This window comes from Sinocyclocheilus anshuiensis, unplaced genomic scaffold (assembly GCF_001515605.1).
Source record: "Sinocyclocheilus anshuiensis isolate Anshui unplaced genomic scaffold, SAMN03320099.WGS_v1.1 scaffold162, whole genome shotgun sequence".
Classification (NCBI taxonomy): Eukaryota; Metazoa; Chordata; class Actinopteri; order Cypriniformes; family Cyprinidae; genus Sinocyclocheilus; species Sinocyclocheilus anshuiensis.
The window spans coordinates 1,986,638-1,997,052 of record NW_015542351.1 but is presented as its reverse complement, the minus strand read 5'-3'; the positions used below and the strand labels follow the sequence as shown (position 1 = coordinate 1,997,052).

The 10,415-nt window shown below is 36.2% G+C and overlaps 1 protein-coding gene across 4 annotated transcripts in view; it reads left to right on the top strand.

Annotated features, from left to right (window-relative positions):
- Window positions 1-3,498: 3,498 nt before the first annotated feature.
- The window catches only part of LOC107691529 (uncharacterized protein KIAA1522 homolog), a 41,586-nt gene continuing 34,669 nt past the window's right edge, over window positions 3,499-10,415 (top strand). For all 4 annotated transcript variants that reach the window (XM_016490160.1, XM_016490162.1, XM_016490159.1 and 1 more), the window contains exons 1-2: window positions 3,499-3,716; window positions 5,142-5,437. In XM_016490160.1, the coding sequence (XP_016345646.1) occupies window positions 5,200-5,437 (238 nt within the window). In that variant the 5' untranslated portion in view covers window positions 3,499-3,716; window positions 5,142-5,199. The remainder of the gene's footprint in view (window positions 3,717-5,141; window positions 5,438-10,415) is intronic.

The window sequence follows — 10,415 nt, the reverse complement described above, 5'->3', positions numbered from 1 at the left end:
TGGTAAATTCCTTCTGCTTTCCTCATTTGTAAATCACTTTGATTAAAACTACAAATAAATGTTTTTTTCGCAAGCAATTTTGGTAACCTTGAGAAAGGCTTGATTTCTCTAGCTGGGAATGTGGAAATGTTCCATTTTTCCAATGATCAAAGGATCTGGCAAGGTTGAATTTCTTCTAGTGGTAAATGATTGTGTATAGTAGTACTCAAAATATACCCGCAGATTAAGCTCCATACTTTCACAACAAAACACTGAGGCTTTTGTGAAGGCAAGAGAATGACTGTTTTCTCCATAGTTGCTATAGCAACATTTAAACATTTCAATGTGTTCGTAGGGACTGAGTTTAAGTCTGACTCACAGTAACCCCACCCAATACCCCACAAGTCTTCTCACTCTCTCTACAATACAGAGGTTGCTGACAGATCATCCATGTCATATTTTAACCTTGTTTTAAGCGACACATGAACTCTGTGGTCCTGCAATGGTTAATAATCATGTCTGATTGCAATCTGTGATTGGCTGAAGAAAATTGTGAGCATGTATCTTCAATCCATGACCCTAGAAAAAGAGATCCAGATTGTGATCCCTAGATAGTGCTGATTTACTGGATCATAGCTGGTCCAACCCAATGCAAGGAAGGAGGCCAGGGGCCGAGGTTCTGCATCTGTGCTTTTCAAAGCAGAAAGAAAGTCAAACAAGCTCTGAGAATAAGCAGTCTTGTGTTTACAGAGCATATTGAGTCGTCCTGGGTACATATCCTGACACACACGTCTCCCTTATCTCAGTTTACAGTCACTAAAAGTTCCTGTAAATGGCCGTGGCGTGGCAGAAAATACATCAACAGCACATTAAACATTGTTCATGAAAGGTTGTACCAGACAACAAGGCTTCATTTCTTTGCAGAGTCTCAAATAATACTGTCATTTGAGACACTCAGAGTTTGTTGTCTCTCTTTAGTTTTCAAATAAATGGAACTCAAAAAATCTGATCGTTTGTCAGACTGTAGAGTAAACATTGACAGAACGCTTTGACACATCTCTGAAGAATCCCACAGGACGAATCAAGAGCCCCACAGTTTCACAGTCACATATATGAATGAATCAGGTGGCAGAGCACATTCATTCAAGACTGATACGATTAAAGCCAAGACTAAAAATATCTCAAATATAGACTAAAATAACACTAAAATATAATACTATCCCATAAATATTTTTATAGATAAAAACAACAATACTGTGGAATAATGGCAAAAAAATAAAAATAAATAAAAAAAACTTTTTCTATTTAAATATATTTTAAATATATTTTAGAATGTAATTTATTTCTGTGATGGTAAAGCTGAATTTTCAGCATCATTACTCCAGTCTTCAGTGTCACATGATCCTTCAGAAATCATTCTAATATGCTGATTTTCTGCTCAAGAAACATTTATTATCAATGTTGAAAACAGTTGTGCTGCTCTATATTTTTCTGGAAGCTTTTTTTCAGGATTCTTTAATGAAACTTAAAAGAACAGAATTGATCTGAAATAGACATCTTTTTTAACACTATAAAGGGCGTTATTGTCACTTTTGATCATTTGAATGCATCATTGCTTAATTTAAAAAGCGGAATAAACATTTTTATTTGTTGTTTCTGAATAATGTATATCCTCAAACATTAGAATACAGAGTTAATAAATAGGCTGCCATACTCCATATATTACCCGTGGGAGCCTGCACAATGAACATGAAACCATTAGCAACAGACCGGAAACATCATCTCAGAAGATGTTGTCAGAGCGGCAACGTTCACATCTCGGAGTTAGCTCACCATCAGCCAGGATTTAAAATGAAACCAGATGATCCTGGTAACAGATCCCTTGCCACCGATTCCCACGGGACATGACATCACTATTAGCTCTGCTATTCTTAGCCTTCTTTCTGTGGATTCTCTGTGCTGCGAAAGAACGAAAATAGCGAATTCACGGCAACCAAGCCCTCAAAGTTCAAGGGAAAATTCTCTAGAGGGCAAAGCACGTCAGAGGTTAAAGAACTACTCGGTACATTAAGGAGACAAGTCCCTGCACATACCCTCATCTAACCGTTGCCACTGGTTACCAGACCACATTAAGGTAGAAAGTGGCCCCAAAAGCATTTAGACACTTAAGCCACTCTTTAAAATGTATGTATGTCACTACATTAGCTACAAAAAAAAAAAATAAATAAATAACCTATAAGATACAAAATATAAAAGCAGCATCTGCAAACAATTAGTCTTAGACAGTTTCTCACAGCTGACCTTACTTAACCAGTTGGTCTCAAGATGATGGTGATTTTAGTGGATGTGTGAAGTTCACACAGGTGTCCTCTCAGAGCAACCTAGTGTTAGTTTAGTGTCAGTGATGTACTATATGATGTATTATAGTTTTTATTAATATTTTGAATTTGAATTAAAGTTTCCATTTTATTTTTAATTCTATATAAAGTTGTAATAATTTTGTTGTGTGTTTTGTCATTTTTATTAGTTTTTTTTTTTTTTTAATATGTCTGTATAGTTCTTATTAATTCTTATGTCAGTTTTAGTTATTTTAGTTCTTCAAGGTAAAGAAAAAAAATGAGAAGTGATGCCTTGGCAACTAGTTGTATTAAATAACTTCAGTTAATGTTTATTTTATTTCAAATAATGAATATGTTTTCTTAAAAGTTTTAGTTTTAATTTTAGCTGTAGTTATAATGATAATAACCCTAACCACAGGTGTAGTTCATCATATTAATTATCAACATGACAATTAGCATTTCACAACCACAAAGTGAGATACTTGTCTTCTTTTTGAACAGTATATCTATTGTTTTATCATTAAAAAATACTTTATTTTGACTGTTTTGCTTGAAAAATGTGCTTGTCCTATCTGTCTTTACAATAAATAGCACTTTATTTATTGTTTTGCTATCTATATATATAATAAAACCATGTGGCTGAAATCTCCAAATACTTCTAGGAGTCAAAAAGAGGACATTTTTCCATGTTTCCGTGTTTTGGTTTATTCCTTTATTTTTAGCCTCACTTTCATAGCTATTAGAGTCCACATGCCTCTAAGCCTGTCAATCATGTCAGAAGCTACATCTCAGGTTTCAGAGCCCATAAATCACCTGTAGCTCAAAATGAATGTGTGGCATATGCAGCATTTGTCTGTTTTTCATATGTCGAACACAATGATCAGCCCTTTGTTGTCAGTTCTTCGAAACCAGAGCCAGCCTCCCCATCAGGGAACAGGTTGGTGTCTCTCCACCACCTCTGATTAGGATGAGATAGTAAGTTAACAAAAACCAACGAGTGGACAGGGAAGAGAAACAGGAGGAGTGGATAGACGATGTCTAAGGGCGATAAATAAAGGTGGAGAGGAGTGAAACGATGTGTAGAATGTGGTGAGAGCGTGAGAGAGAGAGAGAGAGAGAGAGAGAGAGAGAGAGAGAAGAGGAGGAGAGAGTCAGGGAGGGAGGGACAAGTCAGCTTGTCATTGTGAAATAGTTGGGTGGAATACACGTGTGAACTGCAGTTCCTCTCTGCACTGCGCTGAATGGTGACCAGGAGACAGGACAGGAGGGGGAGGACTGACCAGCATGGAGCTCCACTCATCCAAAAAGAGCTGAATAAACAGTACAACACAACACTGCAGCAAAGACAAGACACGCACTGTGAAACACAGACAAAAAGACGCAAGAAAGGAAAGCAAGGTAACCTCTGGTGTTTTTGTGCGCTTGTGTGTGTAGCCACATAAAATGTGTTTGGGAATGTGACGACTGTTTTGAGTTGCACATTGTAGTTGTGTGAGTTAGTGTGTGGGGTGTGTGAGTGTGTGTGTACTTTTGTTTTGTCTCTTATACCTCCAGTTCTCGCACCATGGCTAAGATTAGAAGGCTTAGCGAGAATAAATGTTTTCAGGGAATGAGGGTGTAGACACTACATTCACAGGTGAATGCTGAAATGGGACTTACAAGTACCTGATACAAAACACATGTGAGGCATCTTTGGAGAGGGAGTAATTGTAACTTTTCTCGGATTTCCCAGTTTCTATGGGTACTAAGAGAGACTTGATATAGACACAGTAGCTGAAGTGACTGCTGACTTCTGGGCATTTCTTCTATTACACAGAAGTGTGGCGTAATGGTTAAAGATATGGGCTGGTAATGAAAACGTTGTGGGTTCGGTCTCAATTTGTGCCCTCAACCCCAGGTTGCTCAAGAGGGACTGGACCTGTAACAAGTGTACTGCAATTTGATTTTGATAACTCAACTAATTAATAAAAAGACGGTGACTGGGATTTTGCCTAGTATAGGGCATTTTCCTGGATCCACATCCTGGAAAACATTCTAAACAGATTTTGGGTTAGGACTGAGATTAAACATTAATTGAACATTATTAAAAATCTGTCTCTGTTTGATTTTATAGGTAGGTAATAGTTAGGAGTTAAGAATAAGGTTTTTTATTTGTTAGAAAAAAATATTTTAATAAAACTGCTTTGCTGCTTATTAATTTTTGGAAGAACTTTTAACCACCACATCAAAGTCATGTGGTGCAACCAACATACAAAAACAGCATAAAAACAGAATATTATATCATGGCCTTCTTGACTGTGTTTCAAGGTCAATAAGTATTTTAAAATATCAAATGATTTGACATAATTGTATGACAAGGTAAGTTCAGGTTGTAAAATGTCATGTGGTGCAAATGTACAAAACTGATATTTATGAATTAGTAATTCATTATACCTGTAAAGAATACATTTGAAAAAGTATTTTAAATGAAGATATATACTGTAAATTAAAAAAAATGGTTTTGAAAGTAATAATTAGGATGTGTACATTCCCATGTATTCAAAGTGGTGCTACTTTATGGTTACACCACTTGACATTTTTGGAGACATTAAATTGAACCTTTTTTTTTTGTTTGTTTATAAAGTTTTTCAAAACTATATGAAACCAACATGAATATAAAGAGCACATTTCTAAGAACATGGCACATAAGTTTACAATTTTTTTTTATTTTTATATATATATCTTGGACACTCTTATATGTCATTGAGCCACATAGAATTTTCCCATTATTGCTTTAAGAATTCGAAATGTTCATGTTTCTCTCTTCTCTCTCTTGATGTTAAGGCAGGTGTTTTGAGTGGAATACGAGAGCAGTCAGAGATCAGAGGTCATTGGTCGCAGAATGTCCAGGAGCAGCTCTGCGGGGGATCTGGTGCCCAGAGACATTACTGAGGTCTTGGCCCTGCAGCAGGCCAGTAAGAAGAAACGGGGTTCATCCTTGGGCCGGGCTTTCAGCTGGTTCAAGGGCAGCAAATGCAAAAGGAGTCTCAGTAATGGGCATAGCAGGTCAGGAGGTCTATGTGGACGTTCTGGAGAGAGCACTACAGCCAAACAGATTCATGCCAGTGGTGACTCAAAAGGTAAGCAAAAACTCCTTGCTTGCTTCAGTACCTATAAATGCGGTGTATTTATAACCTGTTGGAATGCATATTCCTGGGTATGTTTTTAAAGATTTGGATTAGTTGATGCTAATCAAAGATGCGTGATTTTGACCCTTACACATAGAAAATATATTTCTTTCTGTATGAATGATCCATATATTAAAAGGTTCTACTCTTCAGCACAATGGAAACCCCAAATACTCAGACATACCAGAAGCCCTTTTAAATTCCAAAATAATACAACATTAAACACTAACAGATCTCCCCCTATATTAATATTTTATTTCAAAACACATGAAATAACACTTAATTTTAAGGTTTACACTCATTTAACAGTCAGAAGCAAAGCATGCTGGGAACTATAAATCTGCTGTAACTCATTCTGTGAATGTTTGTATATATCTGTGTACATATATTCACATTTAGATGGGAACATGTATGTGCAATATATCTGCACAATAAAGGATTAAACTTTATAAATTTGACATGTAATGCTATTTTTGTCTTAATTTCTAAATAATTTTTATATATATCAACATATATAGCCATACATGGTCAATGCATAGATTGCAGTATATTGAAAAATATACGCGCTAGTTTCCCATATATGGAAATGTATTATGTAATACATCACATTATATTTTGCAGTATATTCCCATTTATTTTTGTACCATAAGGGGATACCATAGATGAAATGTTTTCAAAATACCATTTGGTTTTAGCCATGTTCTCTGGTGCCAGTCTGTCCAAACCTTGAACATGGAATTTCTTTCTTGTATTATTTGAAATGTTATCGCTGGAATATCACTTTTTTAAGCAGGATTAGGCTACAATCACAAGGACACGTCTACTCTGGAATGGCTTATCTGTTTTTTGTTGTTTCTTTTTGCTTTATGCCTTCCTACTTTACACTTGCTTTTGGGTTCAACTTTGCAAAGACAAAACAGCGCTGATGTGCTATAATGTGTCTCTGAGCACATCAGTGGCATTGTGTGGTGTTGTCACCGGTGAATGTTTTCTTAGGGTATCAGTTTGAATGTGACATAATAATAATTGTCGTATTCAGTATTGTATAATCCAGCAACTGTGGAAAAGTGAATTAATCCAATATGGCAGAGGTAGGCTTTACATTCAGTGTGTTAGGATGTTGTTAAACAATGATGTGTGTGTGTGTGTGTGTGTGTGTGTGTGTGTGTGTGTGTGTGTGTGTGTGTCTGTTTGATCAATAGGTATTCTCTTATGAACACCTAAATAGCCACCCACAACACGATAGAACACAGCATTCACCTAGCAACACCCTAGCAACCACCCAAAACTTCTTAGCAATGCAGCAGCAACACCCAAGCAACCACCCACAACAAGCAACACCCTAACACCGTGCACTTAAACAAAAACCTAGCAACCACTTAGAAACACTTTAGCAACCACCCAGAACTTCCTAGCAACACACTATCAACGCCCAAGCAACCACCCAAGATAAGCTAGCAGCATCCTAACACCCTACACTTTAGAAAAAACACTTATAAACACTTTAGCAACCACCAAAAACTTCCTGGAAACACCCTAGCAACACCTTAGCAACTGCCTATATCTTCCTAGCAACACCCTATCAATGCTCAAGCAACCACCCAAGATAAGCTAGCAGCATCCTAACACCCTACACTTTAGAAAAAACACTTATAAACACTTTAGCAACCACCAAAAACTTCCTGGAAACACCCTAGCAACACCTTAGCAACTGCCTATATCTTCCTAGCAACACCCTATCAATGCTCAAGCAACCACAGAAGACAAGCTAGCAACATCCTAACAACCCTTAAGAAAAGTCCACTTAGAAATGCCACCAAGCAACTTCCTGGGAACACCCTAGCAACCACTCACAAGCTAGCACCACCCTAACAACCACCTACTCTTAATGAAAAACCTTGCAACCTCTTAGAAACACTCCAACAACCACCCAGAACTTTGAGGAAACAACCTATGAATGCTTTAGCAATCACCTAGCAACACCATAGCAACCATCTAAAGCGAGGCAGAAACACCCTATCCACCCACAACCACAATAACACCCTATCAATTACCTTAGAAATAAACTAACAGTTAGAGAGAGATGTGCTGTAATTAGACTCTGCATGAAGGCCTCCAGCAGGAGGATTGAGGATCTCTGCCATGTGACATCTGCTCATAAGTCCCCGTGTGGAACCTAAGATTGTGAAAACAATATTGGACACTACATTCAGCATTATATCCCCAGCCTTTCTGCTACGTGGTCTTTGGAAAGTTTTGCAAAGCCGGTCCCTGAGGTCCTCTCGGACACTGACTTTTTAAAACCTGCTGAACCACTTTTATGTAGAGGTCCAACCAGAAGAGTAGAAGACTATGTAAAAAAGACTCAGATTCTGGATTTTTCTCTTCCTGCCCCCACAAGTCTCACACTCCCTCTGTTACACTGAAAAAGCATGTCAACTATGAGTTGCCAGAGTCTGCGAGTTAACAGACACTTGGGACTTTAGCTGGACATACACCGAGAATAACATGTCATTCAGAGTCTTCTAGTCTCATATTCTCTCTTTAGACTCCACGATTTATAGCATTTCTGGTCTTTATGAGAGGGAGACAAAGCCAAAGTGTGGAAAGGTCTGAGAGATGAGACACATGATGTGTTATTGAAAGATGACTGATTTTTTTTCTGAAATTCTTTGTAATATTACATAATTTTCTTTGCCTCATAATCTCTCTCTTTTTTTTTAAAATCTCTTTTCACAGTCTCCAACCCCAGAAAAGTACATTTAATTTTAATGAATGTGTACTTGTAGTTTACTTCATATCTTAAAAGAAAAAAAAAATCATTGTTTTAATATTGTGTCATGCTTTACAGAAGTACACTTGTTTTGATATGTTGAATAACACTAAAGCATGTAATGTTATTTACAGTGTTGGGGGTAACGCATTACAAGTAACGCGAGTTACGTAATCAGATTACTTTTTTCAAGTAACTAGTAAAGTAACGCATTACTTTTTAATTTACAAGAGAATATCTGAGTTACTTTTTCAAATAAGTAACGCAAGTTACTTTTTTTTTTCAATTTATTGATTGACAGCTCTCCTGTCCTCATGTTGAGAGAAATCAGAAGATGTTAATGTAGTTCTAAAATAAATATGAATATGCATTAATTAATCTCTCACAAAAAAAAACAGATTCAGTATTCCTCAAAATAATGCAACTCAGAATATGACGCAAACCTGCAATAATTAAATGTTAAACAACACAAATATCCTTTATGTATTTAATCCCATTCTATTAACCAATGTCTTTGCTTCTGACCTTCGATGATCCAGTTTAACCTTACTAATAAGCAAAAGTTACTCTAGACAAACATTTGTGTCTTTTTTTATTGCTGAAGTGTGTTGAAATTTCTTCTTCTGCATTCTACTGTACGGACGTAAATTTACATTTCCTTCAGCCTGAGGTTTATTCATTTCACTTTTGGTCTGAAAAGGCTTTTATATTTGCCAAAAATAGAACTTTTTTATTTGAAAAACAAACAAGCGAGCCCTGTACAGATTTAAAAAGTAACGCAAAGTAACGTAACGCAGTACTTTCCATAAAAAGTAACTGAGTAACGTAATTAGTTACTTTTTTATGGAGTAACGCAATATTGTAACGCATTACTTTTAAAAGTAACTTTCCCCAACACTGGTTATTTAACATTACATTTAAAATTAATATATTTTAAATGTACTAAATTTCACCTTCATCATTACATGTCTCATTACAAATATATTTAAATACACAAAATACAAGCTTCAATAGAAATTATATTAAAGTATGTTTTAGTTGCCATAAGTGCTTGTCAGAACATTCAACAGTAAACGCTATTCATATTTCAAAGAAAATAGAGTAAAATTACATATAAAGTTGTACTTAAGTCCTACACAAGTGAGTCAAAAAACACTCTATAAAGTTCAGCTGATTGTATTTCATATTAATTTAAACTATAATACATTTTCATTTAATTGCAATTAAAATACCTTTAAGTATCCAAAAACATTACATTCAGTTTGCATTTAAGTGTATTATTTTAAAGTATTATATAAAAGTTACTACATCTTTTACAGAAGATGATGTGAGTGGTGCTTCTCTGTGCTTGGTTGATAGCACACATTGCTTAGCAGTTTCTAGGGTGCTGTGTGTAGATGCTATAGGACATTGCTAGATGGTGACATGAAGGCACAAGGCCCACAAGACTCTATGATATTCCAGTCTACATACAGCTCGGGTCCTCCTTCAATGCAAGTCTTTAGGATTTGTGACATGCTGCTTCGTGTGGGACCTTCCATAAACAAATCAGTTGGGCTGTCCTAATTCAGGACATTTCTGGGCTTCGTGGCTCAGCAGTGCAGCACTAACTCCTTGCGTCACCCCTGTTTGACTGAGCTCAGCCTCTGTCTACCCCCCGCCCTCCAACCAGAGGGCTCTATCGGGTCCGGAAGCTTTTTGAGGGGTGAGATCACTGTGCATGGGATTCCCTCTAATGCAAAACATAGACACAGTAAACATTGATCCTTTATCACTCGAGTGAAAGCAGGGAAAACACAGAGCTGTGTCTCAGTTTAACCAAAGTCAAAGCTGTGGATGTTTGGCCCTGTGGACATGTAAATTCTCTTAAAACATAAATGTTTTATAGTTGACATTTATATATATAAAAGTGTGGAAAGGTCTGAGAGATGAGACACATGATGTGTTATTGAAAGATGACTGATTTTTTTTCTGAAATGCTTTGTAATATTACATAATTTTCTTTGCCTCATAATCTCTCTCTTTTTTTTTTAAATCTCTTTTCACAGTCTCCAACCCCAGAAAAGTACATTTAATTTTAATGAATGTGTACTTGTAGTTTACTTCATATCTTAAAAGAAAAAAAAAATCATTGTTTTAATATTGTGTCATGCTTAC